At 50.9% G+C, this 19,621-nt stretch overlaps 7 protein-coding genes across 7 annotated transcripts; 5 read left to right on the forward strand and 2 right to left on the reverse strand.

Moving 5' to 3' along the window:
• Window positions 1-170: 170 nt before the first annotated feature.
• PV06_05783 (uncharacterized protein) lies at window positions 171-3,133 on the forward strand (the record flags this gene model as incomplete). The annotated part of the gene is made up of 1 exon (XM_016406831.1): window positions 171-3,133. The coding sequence occupies one exon, from the start codon at window positions 171-173 to the stop codon at window positions 2,985-2,987; it is 2,817 nt and encodes a 938-aa protein (XP_016262435.1). The 3' UTR covers window positions 2,988-3,133.
• On the reverse strand, window positions 2,978-6,697 carry PV06_05784 (uncharacterized protein). Its single transcript, XM_016406832.1, has 2 exons — window positions 3,612-6,697; window positions 2,978-3,472 (listed from the first exon to the last, which is right to left on the reverse strand). The coding sequence occupies exons 1-2, from the start codon at window positions 6,644-6,646 to the stop codon at window positions 3,169-3,171; spliced, it is 3,339 nt and encodes a 1,112-aa protein (XP_016262436.1). The 5' UTR covers window positions 6,647-6,697; the 3' UTR covers window positions 2,978-3,168.
• Window positions 6,698-6,885: 188 nt separating this feature from the next.
• On the forward strand, window positions 6,886-10,329 carry PV06_05785 (uncharacterized protein). The gene is made up of 4 exons (XM_016406833.1): window positions 6,886-7,132; window positions 7,191-7,249; window positions 7,313-8,175; window positions 8,225-10,329. Exons 1-4 carry the CDS (start codon window positions 7,104-7,106, stop codon window positions 10,247-10,249), a joined length of 2,976 nt encoding a protein of 991 aa, XP_016262437.1. The 5' UTR covers window positions 6,886-7,103; the 3' UTR covers window positions 10,250-10,329.
• Window positions 10,330-10,709: 380 nt separating this feature from the next.
• On the forward strand, window positions 10,710-12,930 carry PV06_05786 (uncharacterized protein). Its single transcript, XM_016406834.1, has 3 exons — window positions 10,710-11,036; window positions 11,090-11,599; window positions 11,653-12,930. The coding sequence occupies exons 1-3, from the start codon at window positions 10,988-10,990 to the stop codon at window positions 12,540-12,542; spliced, it is 1,449 nt and encodes a 482-aa protein (XP_016262438.1). The 5' UTR covers window positions 10,710-10,987; the 3' UTR covers window positions 12,543-12,930.
• Window positions 12,931-13,058: 128 nt separating this feature from the next.
• On the reverse strand, window positions 13,059-14,955 carry PV06_05787 (6-phosphogluconolactonase). The gene has a single exon (XM_016406835.1). The coding sequence runs from the start codon at window positions 14,344-14,346 to the stop codon at window positions 13,549-13,551; it is 798 nt and encodes a 265-aa protein (XP_016262439.1). The 5' UTR covers window positions 14,347-14,955; the 3' UTR covers window positions 13,059-13,548.
• A 1,275-nt stretch (window positions 14,956-16,230) lies between these two features.
• PV06_05788 (uncharacterized protein) lies at window positions 16,231-17,206 on the forward strand (the record flags this gene model as incomplete). Its single annotated transcript, XM_016406836.1, has 3 exons — window positions 16,231-16,297; window positions 16,355-16,703; window positions 16,780-17,206. 3 exons carry the CDS (start codon window positions 16,231-16,233, stop codon window positions 17,204-17,206), a joined length of 843 nt encoding a protein of 280 aa, XP_016262440.1.
• A 396-nt stretch (window positions 17,207-17,602) lies between these two features.
• Window positions 17,603-18,088, forward strand: PV06_05789 (uncharacterized protein; the record flags this gene model as incomplete). Its single annotated transcript, XM_016406837.1, has 1 exon — window positions 17,603-18,088. The coding sequence occupies one exon, from the start codon at window positions 17,603-17,605 to the stop codon at window positions 18,086-18,088; it is 486 nt and encodes a 161-aa protein (XP_016262441.1).
• Between the last annotated feature and the right edge of the window lie 1,533 nt (window positions 18,089-19,621).

Below are 19,621 nucleotides of genomic sequence, written 5' to 3' on the forward strand. Positions count from 1 at the left end.
AGATCACTTGTACCTAGGCTTTTTTCTGGCCATCATATTTCGAGGAAACTCTTGGAAGTCGTTATTTCTGACGGTTTTGTCGACCATTTTATCCAGGCTGATTGAATTTATGATACCTTTCTGTGGCTTTAACTCAGTTTCGCCAGCCAACACGGTTGGATCCTGGTAAGATGACAACAATCCCACCAGCCGATGCGGGCTTGACTCATCCTGAAACAGATGCTAGCGAAATTGAATCAGACAAAGGTATAATGAATCGAGAAGAAATGACTATGTCATCTTCTCAATGTGGCTCAGTTTCGCCGATGAACACTCCCGTGTCAGATCGGCCGGCTGTAATCAATGATTTTGAAGCTGCAAACCCAAAGGACGAGATCATTGCGCAGAAACATTCCACCCAGTCTGATGAGAAGCTCCAGCAGTCTTCGACCGTTTTATCCATGGAGTCTAACGAAATCGATATCACAAGAGACCAAAATGCCGCAAGCACTTGTGACACGCTTAGTCGGGTCAGACAGGGTCTTCGAGAAGGTAGATTTGAGATACCTCCTTTCAAGAGCCATGACTACGATGATACTACACACCCTGCAGGAACTTGCCGATTTCCTTCGATTCCGCAACAACTTTATCTGTCACCGCTCCGTCGCCGCTTTGATTTGTCACATCTGCTGCCCGACAGAAGCCTACCTTTCAATTGCCAGATCATGGAGCATGTGAAATCATGGGCAGAGCTAGGGACCAGAATCGAAGATGACGCACGACGAAAAGAGGTTCTTGATCATGTTTTTGATGTTTTGCAAAAAGCATGGTTCGAAGCACTGCGCCTTGGCTACGACTCAGGAATATCAGCCCCAGATAGCGGCAAACGTCGTCAGCGTCCGCCTATGGCTCCTACTTCTGGCAAGAGACAGTTGAATCTTGGCCAGCTTCCGCCCTTAGCTAGACCTCGCCAGAGGAAAGTAGAACCTTCAAAATTACCGATCTTCGTGTCGGAAAGCTACAAGAACTCCCAGTTTTGGGGCGTTACTGCGGGCGAGCTGAAGCAAGCTGGCATCTCCGAGAATCGTGTCCGTAAGAGAGCTGCAACCGACTTGAGTGCTGGTGACGAATTGTTACAAGAGGTTCTTGATGATTTGGAAACAGAAGATATTTCTGAGACGGACTGGCGGCGCACGGAGGAAGTCACGCCGTTAAATCCTCTGGGTCGAGATCTCCTTCACTATTCTCTCTTTGAGGTGCAGATGTCACGACGTAGCCTCAACAACCTCGAAGGGCTCTATGTCCGATTCACAACGAAACAACAAAAGTTGAATACCCAGAAACGCATTGATGAAGAAACGAAACGCCACAATCTATTTCTTGCCCTTGCTCTTGAGGTCAACGATCGAGCTGAGACTACATCCTCCATGTCACCAGAAAGTGTTGACCAAGAAGGATACAATCTCGGTAGGCAGTTTCCGGACACTGGCAAAAAAAATTCTGCCGTTGGCATACCCTTGATCGATTTCATGGAGAAGGTTATCGCTGTGACTAATATAGGAGAGCTCAGACGGTTAGCCAGCTCAGGATCGTTTATCGTCCCTGAATTCGTTTCCGACACAGATATTCTCTTTACAGACTCCCAAAGCGATGAGGAGATCGCCAGGACTGCCTTGAGAGACCTCCTGCAGGATATCCATTCAATCAATTCTCTATCTACTGCTGCCGAACAAGCAGCTGGCGACCCGGAGAGACACCTGCGCCTAGAGACTGAAACTGCACAGTTGGAGAAGAGGATTACTGAAAAGAGAAGCCTCTTAGCAGACCTATTCTCTAGCCTGAAACACCAGTCTCTGAAAACTGATAACGACAACGATGCATCTAAAGATGTTGAAATGGGAGGATTTCATGATGATGCACAAGTTCTTATATTGGGCGAGTGTGCTACCACAAGCGAGAATTTCTCCAAAGATTCCCATGAGACAAAGTCTTCAGACAGTATTTCCACAAATACCAATGATCAGGAAGAGGTTGATGCTGACCGGGTTGAATGCCCCCAGACGCCCCTCGCGAAACATGATCATGATGCCACGATGGAGCCTTGTCCACCCTGTCTTCCTCCTGCGGGGAGTAAGGATGAGGATATTCATGTCGCTTCACCATCCTCTTCGCAAGGAGAACAAGCCTCGGAAACCCGCAACCAGTTTGATGGGAAACAACTAAACAACATTATCTCCAAAGCTCTCGAAGAACAGGCCGGGAACCAGTCTTTGGTGGTGAAGCTGCGATACCCCAAAGGCTTCGATCCCGACAAGCTCACAAGCGAAAAGGTCTTTAATCACAAGGGGTTCCGCTACCGTTACACTCGCGCCTCAAGCCTCGCTGAGCGTCGGGAAATGGACGAATATCTAGGTTCATATGTGCGACAAACCTGCGAATGTCCAGTCCCAAATTTTCGTTTTGGAAGGTACGAAGCGCTCTGTCATCCCGCTGACCCCAGCCGAAAGACAATCATCCATGGAATCTGGGACAACAGCGATGGCAGCAAAGCAGAAGAAGCCGAATGGTTCTACGGCGGCGGTGCTGACTGTCAACCACCAGCAGTCCAGCACGATCACAATCTCTGGATGAAGACTTGGAGGCAGAGTACTACCGGCGAAGGGGAGGGAGAGTCAGATGCCCAAGCCCAACAAGGACCTGAACCGGATCAACCACAGCTCGTGAACAAGAATCTGAAAAATGTCCTGAAGATCAAGATCAAGACGAAGCCTAATGCGAACATTGGCAAAAGACGCAAAATGCGACCCGGCAGTCAATCACGAGCCAGGCCGTTACCAGCGTCACCGTTGTCACAATCCGTGACAACATCGTCCACCAAAGCCCGGAAACGTGCCAGATCAGCGTCTGCAGGCAGACCGAGATCGAAACGACATGCTGGCAAGCAAGTCAAGTATACCGAAGTTGATGGCGGCGTCGACGACGATGATGAATTTGTGCCATCAGATTAAGTCAGAGGTTTATTTAGAGAGTATTTCAACATCACCACCCACCTTGAAGTCGTTGATGGATACCAGAAAAGCATTTGAGCCGTCTGAACTACAGCTACAGAGAGTAGCACTGGCGGACTTATTAAATAAGCCCGCACAGAGTTCCGGCAACTTGGAATTTACTACTAGAGCTGATCATAAATCATCGATGTCTTTTGTGATCCTTGTCTTTGCTGCTCCTGTGCTTCTTCTCGCCGTCCCCTCTGTCCTTTTTCTTTTGTTTCTTCTTCTTCTCGCCACCATCATCTTGACGATCGCCATCGCCGGTGGTGGTCTCATCCGCCTTTCTCTTGTTCTTCCTGACGCTCTTGACGCTGACGGTCGTGCTGCTTTTCCCGCCGGGCGCGAGAGCCGCCTCTCGGACTTGCCGCTCCGCTTCGGCCCAGGCCGTGTCGTCGTCGCCCTCGCCGCCGTCGCCGTTTCCTTGGCCGGTTCGGATTTCATATCTATTCGACAGAAAGGCTGGTATTAGTTCAGACTTGTTTTGATCAATCAACTGGCACGTATTCATGGTGTTTGGGTCATGTCACGCCACGCCGTGATGATGAAATTTGGATAACTGTCCTCGATGAATAATGTACTTACTTGTCCAGAGGCAACGCGTCGATCAGAGCGCGCTGCTTCTCTTTGAAAGCCGGGTCGACCATGTCGTCGTCGTCGTCATATTTGTCGTCGTCATCATCATTTCCAAGAACGGACTGAGCCGGGACTTGGACGCGAGATGTCATCCCATTGGACCCAGCGCCAGAATTGATGGCGTCGCTCTTCTTCTCCGGCAACTCGGCCTCGACCGCACCGGACACGACCGACCTGAACGCCGTGCTGACCTTGCGCACGACCTTGATGAACATGGCCAGGAGCTGGTTGCTGGGCAGGTTCAGTTCCTTCTCGACGTCGCCGAGGTCCTTGCGCTGCAGGCCAATGGCGAGAAGGATGCTCTGCTGCACGCCGGAGAGACTGACGTTGCACGGGGCGAGCTTGAGTCGGCCTGTGAAGAAGAGCATGGCGATCGAGGGCATCAGGTCGAGGATGACGTGGTAGTCCAGCAGGTTGTTGGCGTACGATTCGAGTCGCGCGAGGTCAAAGGGAGAAAACAAAGCGTCGAGTTCGGGTTTGGTCAGTGGAGCAACAGTGGTGCTCGGCTCTGCTGCGGCCGAGGTCGCCCGTGTCGCCGATTCGGAGATACTCAGAGACTGGATGGATGAAAAGGTGCGGAACTGGTATGACAAGAGGGTGAGGAAACGTTTGTGGAAGTCTTGGGCGTATGCGCTGAGCCAGGACGAGTCCGCACCGGTTCCGGCGGTGGTGGAGAGGGGCTTGAGCATCACGCACGAGTGCTCGCCCGTGATGTCGTTGGGCGTTTGGCGCAGGTAGACGGGTGCGAAGGAGGCTCGTTTCCAGAATTTGTGGAGTGGTTGGGTCAGTCCGAATGACACGCCCAGGTAGTCGAGATGGTTGGGCCGTCGTTCGGACAGTTTGCTAAAGAGAGGCGGCATCTTTTGGATATCGCGGACCCGGATGTTGTCGTCAAGAAGGGTGGATGATTCGAGTTCTGCGTCCGTGAGGCGGGGCATGTGCTCGGCGCTTTCTATCGACTCGTTCTCAGAGAGAGATGTGAATTTGCCTTCGTAAAAGTCCGTGAGGAGTTGTAGGGCGCGTGAACCGTAGCCCATGTTGAGGTACTCCGGGTTGGTTGCGATGCGGACAACGCGTGAGCCTGAGAGGCCAGCGAACTCGGAATCCTGGAATTGTTGGCTCACAAGCCATGGGATGAGATCACCTCCTGCACGTTGACCGCGGGACAGAGAGTTCAGAACGGCGTTCTTGCTGATGCGGCCTTCCAGCGCGACTTGGATGACACAGAGAGGCTCGGGGAGTCTGTTGGAATCTTCGGGGATGGGTGGGATGAGGACGAATAGTTGATGCGCGGGAGCGTCAGACATTAGTTGAAGGTCGTTGGGTGAGTTTTTGTAGTGGCTGGCAACGTACAGGGCCATCATTTGCTGGAGGAATTTCTCGGATACGGGGTGGAAGGAGAAGAGTGTGTCTCGGTTAACATGGACGAGCTCGCATGTGGAGGGGTGAGGTGTGCCTTGAGTGTTCATCTTAGATTTAGGAAGCGTCGCATCGAGACAGAGTAAACGATTCAGCCATTTCTCAACCCCATCACCTGGGGCGTACCGAATGGGCTCAGAAAGAGTGATCTCTCGCAAGGAGCGACCTCCATTATAGACCTTTTGACCATCTTTGGCGGCTTTGCCAGTGGACTTGTCGGTGATTTCGAGATCGTCCCCGTTGACAACACCACCTCTGGATTGCTCGCGTAGTTGTTGGACCAATTTGAGGGACAATGACCGACCAGTGCCTTCGTAACCGTTGATTGTTGAGGCCATGAAGACAAGATACGGCCCCATCAATTTCCGGACGAGAGGAAGAGGAATGGCAGCCGCCTCGTCAATCACAACCAATTCAGCCTGACCCAGAACGTGGGCATCTTGAGGTTGGATATACTGTATCGTTTGCCTGTGCTGGCGGTGAACATTGATCCGTACAATGGCCTTGTTGTAGTCCGGATTTGTTGACTGTAAAATAGTGTAGTCGACATGATCCATGTACTCAAGAGCATCGAATCCCTTGATTACAAACTCGAAAAGAGTCTTCAAGTTTTCCGGGCTGGGGGATGTTATGAAGATATTGCTGTAACCATGGGCTATTGCTGCGGCTACAGCGACACCAAGAGCGGCCGATTTGCCTCGTCCTCGAGCAGCTGTCAAGGCCACTGTACTTCGGAGTGTCTTCTCGGATATGGCATCGACGAACGTGAGGAGCGCTTTGGCCTGGTCAACTGTCTTCGCCAAAGAAATGAGAGGACCAACAGGCTTGCTCTCAAGCAAGCTATCCTTGATCTCTTTCAGTTCCTTCTTGTTGGGCAGCACGCTGTCCTCTGCTGAGACGGGCGGGGGAAGAGCTTGGACATTCTTTCCACCAGATATGGGCAACACATTCATCTCGTCGTCGATCACCAGACATGACTCGCACGAACCTAATGATAGAATGAAGCGTTCATTGAATCTTGCCACAACATCATCATGTGCTTCAGTCCGATATCTGGAGTGGACGTCCATCGACATCGTGTAAAGTTGTTTTAAACTCTTCATTCCTTTCAAAAGCAGCAGCACCAATCCTCCACCTTCAACGGTTTCAATGGTTCGGGCTAGCAGGTTGGGAGTGATCGCCTCGAAGTCTTGCAATATACACATGCCATATGTGTTACCGAGAATCTTTTCCGTCTCTTTATAATAAACGTAACGAATGTTGTGCAGAGTGACGAAGAGTTCAAAAGGGTCCTCGGTGTTCGCATCTCGAATACCTCGTTTAACCTCTTTCTTGATCTTTGCTTCTCGTTTCTTCCGGTGGCTCGTGAAACCAAGGAGATCTTTCTTGTATGCCCATAGTACTGACTTGTTCTGTTTCACATCGACTGAGGACATAATGTAGTGCAGATGGACAATGACATCCTTTGCTCTGTCGCCGACGACGACCACGAAACTGCGCTTCTTTTCCTGGATGCCATTGCGAATGAGCGCTGGAATGCGCGAGTCGATCGCTTTTCGAGGCATTTTTGCAATGTCCCGGCCTCCCTCCGCCTCAGATATCAGCTGATCATGAAGGGATTGGGAATACCAAATGGTAGAAGGTCTTTCGCGATAAAATTGCCTGCGACGAGAATCTTTCTCCAAAAAATTATTTCGGCAGACCTGCCTCTATTGACAATAGGCGTGGAGAAGGCGAGAACTTTAGTGCAGCCTCGTGGGACTCGCCCAGCCCAGCCTTGTGGCGGTAGATCAAGACCGGCTTGCAATAAACTACTATTCTGAACGGTTCCTGACAAATCGTTAGTCGCAGCGTGCTCTCACGTTGTGCGAGGCTATTGTGCGATACATCGATATGCCAAGCGAACCTCGGAATGCCGCTACGTAGAAGAAGACGGAATTTGCGATATTCGAGGTTGGAGGGCTCTCCTGATTCCAGCTACGAGTAGGAGATCGTCTGTCGCAAGCAGCCTGGCATCAGGCCATGGCGACTATCGACAGTGTATGCTTTTGGTAGGTGTTTCGCAAAGCATGGGGTGAAAGAGACCGCTCACTGACTTTCCTATTCCAGCATTTCACTCGTTGCAGCAGCGTGGCTTGTGCATCTCTTTCCAATCTCTACCGCACATGGTAAGGCCCACGCGTCGCTTACCACTTGATCCTTGAACCATCCTTGTCGCTGACTATACATAGATCGGCCTGTACACCTTATCGTCTTTGGTCTCTTCTCATGTTCCTTCGCCGTGGTGAGCGCAACCAAAGCACTCCCAACCCTTTTTCAGCCACCGGGCCTTGAGAAACCACAATATGAAGCAGTCCCACTGGAAGATCTTGGGCATGCGCTTGAAAGATTGGAACCTACAAAGCCCAGTACTAGACAAGATGGAAAGGTTCGCATCTCAGTGTTGGCTGCAGCGGTAGTCGCACTGTCACTGCGCATTGAACTATACCGCCGAATAGGGAAAGCGACAGAATGCACTATGGACAACGTCGAGGTGTTCCTGCCCTTTCTCCTCGCTTGCTATGATGCGGCTAGATCACAGCGGCCGTTGGCCCTAGAACAAGATGATCGTCCGGACAGCAGCATCTATGATGGAATACGTATGGCCCTTAAACGCTTCATCCTTAGGCCTCGCACTCGGTATTTACTTCCGATATTGCTCGTGTCTTATGGGGCGTATCTGGCGCAAGGGCTCTGGAGCTCTTCGAATTCAACCTACATATGCCCGATCGTGACCGGTGAACCTAGGACTGTACCAGCGATGCAAGTCATAGCTCTATTTCTAGACCTGTGCCTTGTGCTCCTGGTCTACGAAAGCTCGCCCAAGAGCAATGGTCGTGGTCTTTCAGGACGGCGATATGCAGTCCTTTGGAGTTCCGCCATTTTTGCGACGGCCGTGATCTGGTCGGTCGTGGCTTCGATCGTGTATGTATTCAAGCCAGAGTACAGGAACTGGCTCCTCTTGCTTCGGCCGGGCGTTGAGTTCAGTACATTTGTGGCAATGTTCGGGCATATTTTGCTCTTCTGTCTTTTCTGCATCAGCACTTTGCATAGTGTAAGTCAAGCACGATATCTTCAATCGCCCTGCCCACTAACAACGACAGATCATGACTCACGGCGCCTTGGACATGTCGCTCTATTTGACGGCTCTAATGACAATGATACCAGGATTCGAGTTTATCTGGTCTCACAGAAATCCCTTCCCTCCAACCCCCCTATCTACAACCACCTTTTCCTTTCTTTTCGTTTTTTGGGGCTGGTTAGCATATCGACACAGCCAGCAAGCAGTGGGCGATAGGACTCCACTGTCAGCATCTCGACAGACGTTACTGTTCCTTCTTTTGTGCATCCTTATCTTCCCAGCTTTACGGAAGAATAGCTACGTACACTATCATCCGATAGATATGCTGATCTACGATGCGAAAATCCACCACGATAATTACCTGCAATCTGTGGGAAGTACCTCTTCACTTTCTGATACCGTCGCTCGGTACAAGCAGAGATACAACCGCAATCCTCCTCCCGGGTTTGACGTTTGGTTTGAATACGCAAGGAACAAATCTATCCTCATCGTGGATGAGTTTGATCAGATATACGAAGACCTCTTGCCATTCCGCACCATATCACCAGCCTCGCTACGAAAACAAACCTGGGAGATGGTTTCCAACCCCTGGAACGAAATATCTGGCATCACCATCCGCAATGGTAACGCAGCTGTACAAGAGAATGTTATACCCACGCATCGCTGGATGCTTGAAGGTGTTGCCGCCCTCATCAATAGCTTTGCTCGCCATCTACCAGATATGGATCTTGCCTTCAACATCAACGACGAGTCAAGAGTGGCCGTACCGTACAGTGACATCAATCACCTGAGAGACCAGGCCCGGGCTGAAGATAAAAGCGGCGGCGCAGGTTTTTCCCCAGATCGCGCATCTGGCTGGTTGCCAATCCCCGAAAATGTTCTCACCGATACCGTTTTCAGAGACATGTCTTTCCGAAACACATTCCGCGCGTTCGGCTCGGTGGGGTGTCCTCCATCGTCTACTGCCCGACAAAGTCAACACATCTACTCTCAAGCACATGTCTGCGGACCTTGCGTCGCTAAGCATTCGCTAGGCCAGTTCGTAAGCAACTGGTCGGAAGCAGCTGATATCTGCCACCAACCTGATATGGCGTATTTGCATGGCTTTTACCTCTCTCCGGCAGCGTTCAAGTCAAGCTACCAGCTCATGCCAGTGTTCTCGCAATCCAAGCCCCACGGGTACAATGACATTTTATATCCCAGCGCCTGGAACTACATGGACAAGGTGCGTTACGAACCATCCGACTCAAAAGGTGTTCCAGGAGAGGAGGGCTATACCCCGGGGAACCCAGACCCTCCGTTCGACCAGAAGGTGAATGTTTTATTCTGGCGAGGCGCGACCTCTGAGGGCGTGTCGGGTGGTGACCACTCCTGGCGAGGTATGACAAGACAAAGGCTTGTGCATATGACTAACAACCTCACAACGTCTTCCCATGACCGGTTCGCCGTTCTATTGCCTAATCCGGCCAACTACAAAAAGTACAAATACCAGATTCTTGATGGCCCTGCCGCAAAAGAGCTGGGGTTGGAGACTGATATTGCCATTGTCGATCGTATCGCGCGTTGCGGCGGAGTTGGCCTGCATGACTGTACTGACCAGGAGGCCGAGTTTGGACTGGTCGGCCCAAGCGATTTTCAGGAGCACTGGCGATATAAGTTTTTGTTTGACCTCGACGGGGCAGGTTTCTCTGGACGATTCTTGCCCTTTCTACAGTCGAGAAGTTTGCCCTTCAAGACGGCACTGTTCAGAGAGTGGTACGACAGTCGGTTGACAGCATGGCTCCATTTCGTGCCACAGGATATCAGACTGCATGGGGTTTGGAGCACGTTGGCATACTTTGCAGGTGTCAATGGGACCATGTTTGGTCAGCAGATCAGGTGGAAAGGGCACGATAAAGAGGCCGAATTGATTGCAGAAGGGGGCAGGAAATGGGCGTCAGAGGTGCTCAGAAAGGAAGATATGGAGGTCTATTTCTTCAGGCTCTTGCTTGAATGGGGACGCTTGACCGATGATAAGAGAGATGAACTTGGGTTTGTGCTTGAGTGATTGATCGTGCAAGCATTTGACCTCTTACATGTTTCGACACGCTCTTGTAATATAGCCTTGAGATGTCATGTAAATCATCGAGAAGTACAGTATTCTCAGCCTTTGGGACATCATGATGAGCCATCTCGTCGTAAATGTGTCATTCACGGCCGTACTCTGCTTTTGGTTGTTGTGTCCTCCGTACTGTGCCGTACATAAATAAGTGCATGCGACAATAGCCGAGGTTATCAACCTGATATCTTTAGAGGCTGACTAGGATGCGCTAACGCAGACTACACCACTTAACAGGTACTCTCCAAGGGCGTATTTGAAGGCTAATGGGATCACTAATCGATTAGTGCTCAGATCCCTCACTAAAGTCATTCGTACCCGTACATTCGGAGGAGGCCGAGGCCGGTCAATGTGATTGACTTGGCGGAGATTCTTCGTGCTTCGCTCATCTCCTCCTCCCCGTCTCCCTCATGCCTCTTGCTCCGCATCCTCGGCATCTTTTGATCTTGGTTGATTTTTCCTACGGAATCCAGCCTTCGCCATTCTCAATCATGTGTCAGCGTTGAACCATAATCTCGCCTCCCGATCATTCTTCCGAAATTCAACAACGAGCCTCAGCTTCTCTGTCCTCGCGCAGTGTGTTGCGAGAGACGCTCCCGTTGCCTGCCATCCCCGTACGCCCGTGTATCGTGCGGTGCGACTTTCGCCTCAATCGCCAGTCCCAGCTCAAGATAATGTCAGGATAACATGACGACACCCTCTCCGCCCAAACCTTGGGAACGCGCTGTTGCATCAGGTATATACCATCTGCTAGCCTTGATGCAAGACATGTTGCTAACGTATCTACAGCTGCCGCTGGGACAACAACACCGATTGCTTCGGCCGCCATGACCACGCCCTCCTCACTACCTGCTGCCGATGCTTCTTCTGGCACTCCAGCTCTTCCCGATCGGCCTTCCACCCTCAACAATGTAGTCAACCAGACTGCATCTAATTACGCGAACCAGAATCGTTTCGGCACCGGTATGGGTGCAAGTCCATATTCTTCACCTTACTCATCGTACTCGTCGTACTCATCGCCATATAACCGCTTTGGTGGTGGAGGCATGTATGGCGGGGGAATGTACGGTGGCGGCTATGGCGGTTACGGAGGCGGCATGTACGGCGGTAGCATGTATGGAGGAGGTTATGGAAACTACCCCGGCATGCCCGGCGACCCGAACAACCAAAGTTTGACCCAAACATGGAATCAAAGTACAGCAGCAACGTTTCAGATAATGGAGAGCATCGTGGGCGCGTTTGGTGGATTCGCACAGATGCTCGAGAGTGCGTACATGACGACGCACTCCTCATTTTTCGGTAAGTCAAGGACGCTAATATGATCGCACCGAACTGCAACTGATGTGCCGAAGCCATGGTATCGATGGCCGAACAACTAGGCAACCTCCGCCAAACACTCGGGTCGGTCCTGGGAATATTCACGTTACTACGGTGGATGCGCACACTCATCGCCAAAATCACTGGCCGACCACCTCCAGCTGACGCTACGGCTCTTACTCCTGCCAATTTCTCATCATTCCTCTCGGGCGGACACGCCCCAGCTACACTGCCCGATGGCAGTCCCGCCCCTCCTCGACCATCCAAAAAACCGTTCATCATGTTCGCCATCGCCGTCTTTGGCTTGCCCTACTTGATGGGCAAACTCATCCGCGCCATGGCCCGCTCTCAGGAAGAAGAGCAAAAGCGACAACAGGAACAAATGTCGCTGACATACACCAACCCTAACGGCGAACAGGTCCCCATCGACCCACGAAAGCTTGATTTCTGCCGTGTTCTCTATGACTACACTCCTGCACCCAACTCGGGCGGCATGGACCTCGAAGTGAAGAAGGGCGACCTGGTCGCTGTTTTATCCAAGACGGATCCCATGGGCAACGCCTCGGAATGGTGGCGTTGTCGAGCACGCGACGGCAAGATGGGCTACCTACCTAGCCCCTATCTCGAGCCGATTCAGAGACCTGCGCAACGACCGGCACAGGGGCAAATCACCGATGGGCCGGCAGCTTCTGCGCCAGGGAGTAGGACCGCAACGATGAAAGGAAGCGCACCCCTCGCGGCCACCAAATTGCTCGAGCAAGGCGACCGGGCGAAGAGCCTCAGTTCAATATATTCGCCCACTGGCGGGATCGGCAATGCGCAATCACCCGTCCCCGTGGCACTCGGTGCCAAGGGACCGGAGATGAAGAGCAAGCCAGGCGACATTTCTCCCGAGAGTTTCCAGAAGAGTGCTTTTTATTCGTGAACGGCGAAGCCAGCTTATATTTTTTTTGTTTCGTTTTCTTGGTCTATGAGATGAGAGGAAAAGACAGAAAACCAAATCTACTTATTTGTACTACCTTTGGAACGATCTAGTCAGCTTGTTGACCGGTTTCATGGCCATGTTGAATAAATATGTAAGCGTGACATAAAATTGGGGATATAGGATGAATGGAGCACGAGTATATGATATGTACCTACGTACTCTTTACTGCATGGTCTCGTTTAGCTACCCATTGGAATTCAGTCGTCAAGGCCGCTTTTTGTCAGTCTTCAAGTTTGACCTCTTTTTTTAATGTTCAAACAGGCTCGGAGTTTTGATCACGTCTATTCACATTCCCATTCTCGCAATAAATGGTTGTCAGGAATTCCTTCCCTTTTCTTTCTCCTTCTACTGCCGCTCTCGACGGTTGCAGGAAGAGAGACAAGATACGTGAAAAGAAGGCAGGGCAAAACGGAACAATTATTCTACTAGAGCACGAGGAGCGAAGAGCAAACGTGGTACGAGTAGTAGAACGGTCTCATGAATCTATATATCCTGTTCTGTTGGGAAAGAAGAAGATGAAAAGAGACCGAGATTGCGATTTGAACCCTTTTGGCTAGGTACTCTTTCTATAGAGTATGCCCTCGACTCGATCAGGACATGAACACAGATATGTCGTTGCCCAAGCGTTGCCAAAATAAAAGGACCTCCGAGGACCTTTATCAATCCGGGGTTGGTTTTCTCTCGCTTCCCATCGACTACTCAAAAGTCATCATGATGACGGGGCCGCCGAGTTTTCGTCGCTGCACCATCGAAAATCGTGCCGCACGAGCGAAAACGCCTGGCCCCACTGGTTGAAGAAGAGGGCAAAAAAAAAATTCGTTTCTATGATTCCGATGATCCCAAATTTCCTAAGCTTCTATATCATATCGTTCCGACGTTGAAAGAAAGATGAAAGGGGGGGTTCGTGGTTTGCCTCGTCGGGAGCGGAGCAGGAGTGTCTTGCTCTTCACAAACTTCCCCTCCTGGGGAAGGAAACGCCCTCGACGGCGGCGTGGTCGGTGAACCAGCTCACCTTTTCGCCGCCGCCCTCGTTGACGAGGCCACAGGGGAGACTGCGACCTTCGTCGTCGGCCTCGAGGATCTTTTTCAGGATTTCCTTCTTGCCGCCGCCCGTGACGACGAAGGCGATCTTGTGGGCGTGCGTCACGACGGGGAGGGTCAGGGTGATTCTTCGGGGAGGGGGCTTGGGGCTGTCCTCGATCGGGGCGACCCAGGCGTCGGACTCGCGCAGGAGTTGGTGGCCCGGGAACAGACTGCACGTGTGGCCGTCGGGGCCACAACCGAGCAGGATCAGATCAAAGATGGGCGTCTTGACCGAGTCCTTGCTGGCGAAGCTCGACATGAGCGCCTCTTGGTACTGGTCGGCCAGCTCCTGAGCGTCGTCGAGGTGTTCGAGGTTGATGGCGTGGACGGTCGGCGTGCCTTGTCCACGGGGGATCTTGTCGAGGAGGTCCTTCTTCAGGAGGCCGTAGTTGCTGTCTTCGTCGTCAAAGGGCACGGCCCGCTCGTCGGCGAAAAAGACCTCCCATTTCGAAAACTGCGGGCCGGATTCGGGGTCTTCGTTGGGCCCGGCCACGAGGAGAGCTTTGGCGAGCGTCGCGGCGAGGGAACCTCCCGACACGGCCACCTTGAACGCGTCGTGCCGTTGGAAGGCGGCCTTTTGACACGACAGGATGTAAGTGCGCAGGTGGGCGGCGAGGTTGTCGACCGTAGGGTAACTGTACAGGTTTGCCTGTTTACCCATCTTGTGCGCGCGCGGATGCGTGTGTATGGGGAAGAGGGAGAGATATCTGGGTATGGATTTTTGGTTTCCTGTTTCCTTTTTTCTTATCGCAAGAACTGCTGGCGATTGTCGGAGCTGTGCCTAAATCGACTGAGATGTGACGATGCCTCTGTCTCTGTTCTCGGTGTGGTATGCAGTTGAGGTGGCTATGGCGGATATGGTGATTCTTCTTTTTCCCCCCTGCTTCGTTGCCAGAAGAGAGAATAATTGAGACGCTTGGATCGCAGTCTGAGAAGATGTGATAAATGACGATATTGCTCCCCTTTCCGATATGGGACAAATCTCGTATCTTGGGTTATTGGCGGGGAGGGGGGCCGTTTTGGCCTATCGCCGGGCGGGCCGATTTGATGACGTTGGGTTTCAGGTACTAGAATTAGGTAATTGGGGATAGATTGGTTGAGTCGCGATAGAGAGGATTTGTTTGGGTTTGGTCGTAATGTTAAGGAGCGTGGGCGTGGTTTGGGGGATAAGGAGAGGATTGAAGTGAGAAAAAAGTGAGGATTCGGAAAAGGAAGACTTGGAAAAGTATGTTGAAGCTGAAACGGCACCAGAAAATGCTCGAAGTCTTGTACTCCATATTTTTTTTATATATTTCTTTGTTGCTGTGACTTCGGTTGACACGCACGTGGAATTTCATCAAGGAAGAGATCTGCCCATCAGTGGCTTCTGACGTCACAGCAAGGCATGTCTGACGGCGATGAGTTTTTTACTCCGTACGGACTCAGGCATTGACGGAATGACATTTTGCATGTGGGAAACATCTTGTCAGACAACTCATTATTGGGCTTAGTTCCTTATTGCGGGAGTAGCTCCGGTACCTTTACCAAGGTACCCAATGGGCTGGGAACGTTCCTGATTATACGAGGGCCTAAAGTACTCCAAGGGATTCTGGTAGCGTCGTAGTTAGATGTACGGCGCTCAGCATTAGTAGAGATGTTGGACTGACAAAGACATCCAAAATGCAGTGCTTACTCGGGCTTCCACGGCTTAGTAAGCGGCACAATTTTCTCATCTTCCACTTCCAGTACTTTGTCCGAATGCTACTAATTGATTATTTGTTCCTTGTGTCCGTACAGTAACCGAGTTGCTTGTTGAGGATTATCCCCTCTGCATTGTCACATGGTTGACCAGAAGAGCTGTGGGAGACAGAAAGCGGTGGTGGCCAAAGGATAATGATTCGTCTGACGCCCTGTTCAGATGGCCCTGTCCTATGGAAGTCCTAGGCAAAATGTCCCAAATTGGTCTCGTCTGACACTTCGTTGGCTCACCGTGTCAAGATCACAGGACCCAACAACTCCCAAGGTCCCATCATTCTCATTGTTGTCCCCATCATGTTCTTCTTGCTACAGTACTTGCCCATCTCTCTGCGCTATCAGAAAGAGAATTGTTCATGGTGCTTTGAAACGATCAGAAGATAGAAAATTTCTCGGTCAGATGCCCCCCCAAGGTAAGCTAATTCGATACGATGTCTTTCGGCTCAGTTCGATAGCGCAAACATTAGGGGCTCGATTTATAGCGTTACTCCTGTTGACCTATGTGAACAGAAGAGCAGCACGACTGTAGGCATATGGAAATATCAGAAACTGTATCCACGGCTGCCCTCTGCCAAATCCTGTTGATTTCATACTCGGGTGGATCCCCCTGTGTTCGGGAGGCGCGAGGGCCCTCTACTGTAGGCACATGAGCTACAGTTACTGTCTGAACGCTCCTCGGTATCATGACTCCAAGCCCGAGGCACATTAATGAGCCCGCATAGCTTTTATTCTTCATTTCCCCAGAAAATGTTCTGTCCAGCTTCACCTTTATCTGTTTGATATTCTTCAAGACTTCTGCCGCCTCCTACCTATGGCAGGTATTCCCAATTTCAACTCCCTCTTCCGCCTAGATGGCAAGGTTGTGTTGATTACAGGCGGTGGGCTCTCCTCTGGTCGTCAAAATTGTGGGCACTTCATATACTGACAATTCACAGGCACCCGCGGTATCGGATTTTACATTGCTGCTGCCTTTCTGCAAGCCGGCGCGTCAAAGGTCATCATTACAGCTCGAAAGGAAAACGGTCTACAGAAGGCCGTTGATGAGCTGAACTCGATCAAAAGCGTCTCCGGCAAGGCTATTGGAATTGTTGGCAATGTCAGCACCATGAATGGCGTAGACTCCCTGGCCACTGCTGTCAAGGAGACATTGCATAACGGTCGACTCGATATTCTGGTGAACAATGCCGGTGCCAGTTGGGCTGGTTGTTTTGAAGACTTTGACGATTGGAAGACTCAAAAAACGCTGGATGTTAATGTCCGAGGCCCCTTCAACTTGACACGCAGGTAGGTGCACCGCTCGGCTGCTCTTCCCTATCAAAGATCTAAAGGCACTCATCATTTCGGTTCCCTTTCTACACAGGCTTCTACCGCTGCTTATCTCAGCAGGGAGCAAAGAGTTCCCATCGCGGGTCATCATTGTTGGCTCAGTAGGTGGATTATCAGTACCACATATTGGAGAGCACGGTTCAATAGCCTACAACGTATCGAAAGCAGCTGCACATCATCTAGCTCGGAAGTTGGCCCTAGATCTTGCACCGCATAACATCACCACAAATGCGATTGCACCTGGCTGGTTCCCAACCCGCCTAGCAGGGCCCGCCATCGAACAGTACGGCGGGATCGAGCGGGCAGGCGCTGACAATCCGCTGGGGCGGCTAGGAATCCCGGAGGATATTGCTGGAGCTGCAGTATTCCTCTGTTCCAAGGCTGGTGCTTATGTGACCGGAAATGAATTCATACTAGACGGTGGTAAGAGGCTTCTCTCAGGCAATTCCTCGAAACTCTGAAATTTCGGGATACCATTGCCCCTGACCAAGCTCTCTCACGTGGCGTTACCTTGACATGATCGGGACGCTGCTCAGACCCTACAAAATGCACCGGCCAAAGGTCTGGAAAGGTTGGTGAATCTGTGTCCACATGAATTCGGGCGCCGGCTGGATCGGGTTAGTGTAATTCCTGAAAGGGGAAGTCCGGCCATAGACAGTATAGCAAAGCACACCGCACAGGAAATCAATGTGGCCAATAAATTCTACACTGAATATTATTCTTGAAGTGAATCACGGAGAAGAACCTGGAATCGCCAGTTCAGTCTTCAACAAACCTGCTACCAGTACATTGGCTGTGTTGTACCCTCAACTCTTATTTGACCTGAAAATACGACCCGGCGGACCGGCAGATCAACGATGTCGACCACAATGACAAGCAACGCAATCATAGATGCAGAAAGACTACGGAAGATTGATGCGAATCGCAAGCTAGCTTACCAAATCTGTGAGCGCTGGTCTGTCAAGAAAGGGGGCGATATCGAACCATACTTTGAGCTCTACCACGACGATGCGACCTTCACGACCATCGCACAAAAGGGAATGCTTCCGATATTGGCTGGAACGCTTACTAAAGACGAATTTCGAGCATGGGTGTGGAAGGAGTCTCGGATCGGTGATGTCAGTGTCAAAGTCGAGGGGATCACGGCCGATGAGGACCGACTGGCCGTAGAAGCAAGCTCCAATATGGAAATCAATGGCAACAGCTATTGTAATAGGTACCATTGGCTGTTTGAAATCAAAGATGGAAAGATCTCAGCTGCGAGGTTCTACCTCGACACGCTCTTTGCAAGACAAGCCATGCAATGGGTCGAGGAAGCGGAGGCTGTCCAAAAGGCAAAGTAATAGAGTAGCTGTCCCGTTCCCAATCACGACTCATGGATTGCTTTTCATTTTGTTCATTGCAGGTACAGGTTCTGGAAACGAGTCCTATCAATGGCCTCGACATTGCAAAAGCTTCCGTCTACAACACCATCTAGTACGGGCAAATCCCAATGATATCATCATTTCTTCTGAAGTGCCTTGACCAACGGAGACGAATCCTAGATACTGTGTTAGTAAAGACTTTGATTTCTATCCGTCATTAGGGTTGCGGTGCCCCGAGAACTCACCGCCCAGATAGCATACGACTTGATCTTTGGATTTGGCGTGTCTGTATTCTCGAACCGGAGACGTCCGATGAATTCGCCGGCGACATGTTCACCGTTCTTGAGGTCCATGGCCACCCAGGCGATGAAGAGTAAATCGTCGGCGGCGTCGTTGGATGAGTATGCTCTCAAGACGGTGTGTTTGCGGGCATTGAACAATGTCCAAGCGTTGTCTCTGCTTTTTCTTATTTCTATTTCGGGAGAAGTCCCTCTGTGCTTTAGTGTGTGGTTCGTTTTACGTGGCTCAAAAGGAGAAAAGAAAAGCTGCACATCACAACAAGAGTAACAACAAAACTTACCGTCTCTGCCAGTCGAGATATGAGCACCAAATTGAGCTTTGGCGTCGGGTGTGAAGATTTCATCTGCGAGAATGTTGCCGACGTTGGAGTCGTGACTGTCGAGTAAATTGAAAAACCTACCCATCAAGGCCTTTACAGCATCCGGGACAGGGTGGTCAGGCCAGACTGTATCTTGAGTGTTGTAGCCCATTTTTGTTGATCCTTTTTTTTTCTGGTTGACCCAGTGTAAGCTACTGGGTAGGGCGGGTTTTCTGCCCAAGTCTTTCTTTCCTTCCGACAAGAAAAGAAAACAAAAATGCCCCAGTGCGAACAAGCTTCTCTCTCTTTCTGGTAGTTGCAATTATGTCTGGTGACTTGGGGGAGGTAACTTCACAAGCGGTATGTCCGGCTTTGGTTTCCCCAATGATGGGTGGTTGTATCTTGAAAGGTCAAGACCCACACACTTTCCGGATTCGGCCGGAGTGGACGTCCGGGGGAATTGAAAGGATCTCCTCCGCTCATGTTCAAAAGGTTGCGGTCCGAATAGATCTGGGGGAGAGGGGTTCAGGGATGACATACACAGTAGGAGCACCATTACCTAGACAAGCCAACATCAACGAACCATTATTATAGGATGTGGGAGGACCAGAGAGGCTGTAACGATCTTGCTCGTTCTTGATATTTGTAAAACCAATTAAAAAGGGCGTGAGTGAACTTTGACCGTATGTAGTGTATGTACCAAAGAATGGTGAGATTAGGACCGCGAGAGTTTTACAAATGACTACTAGGAAAGAGACACTTTCTGTATATCCTGCCGGCAATACCAAGTCAACACCTCAACGGTTGACAATCTTTTACAAATGTCCCTGGAATTGAGCCTTCTCCAGCGCCAGCATCATTTTCACGGTCCACTCCTCATGCGTGTACCCGCCAGAAAAGCGTGGAAATGATTC

Source organism: Exophiala oligosperma (assembly GCF_000835515.1).
Source record: "Exophiala oligosperma strain CBS 72588 unplaced genomic scaffold supercont1.5, whole genome shotgun sequence".
In the NCBI taxonomy this organism is placed as follows: domain Eukaryota; kingdom Fungi; phylum Ascomycota; class Eurotiomycetes; order Chaetothyriales; family Herpotrichiellaceae; genus Exophiala; species Exophiala oligosperma.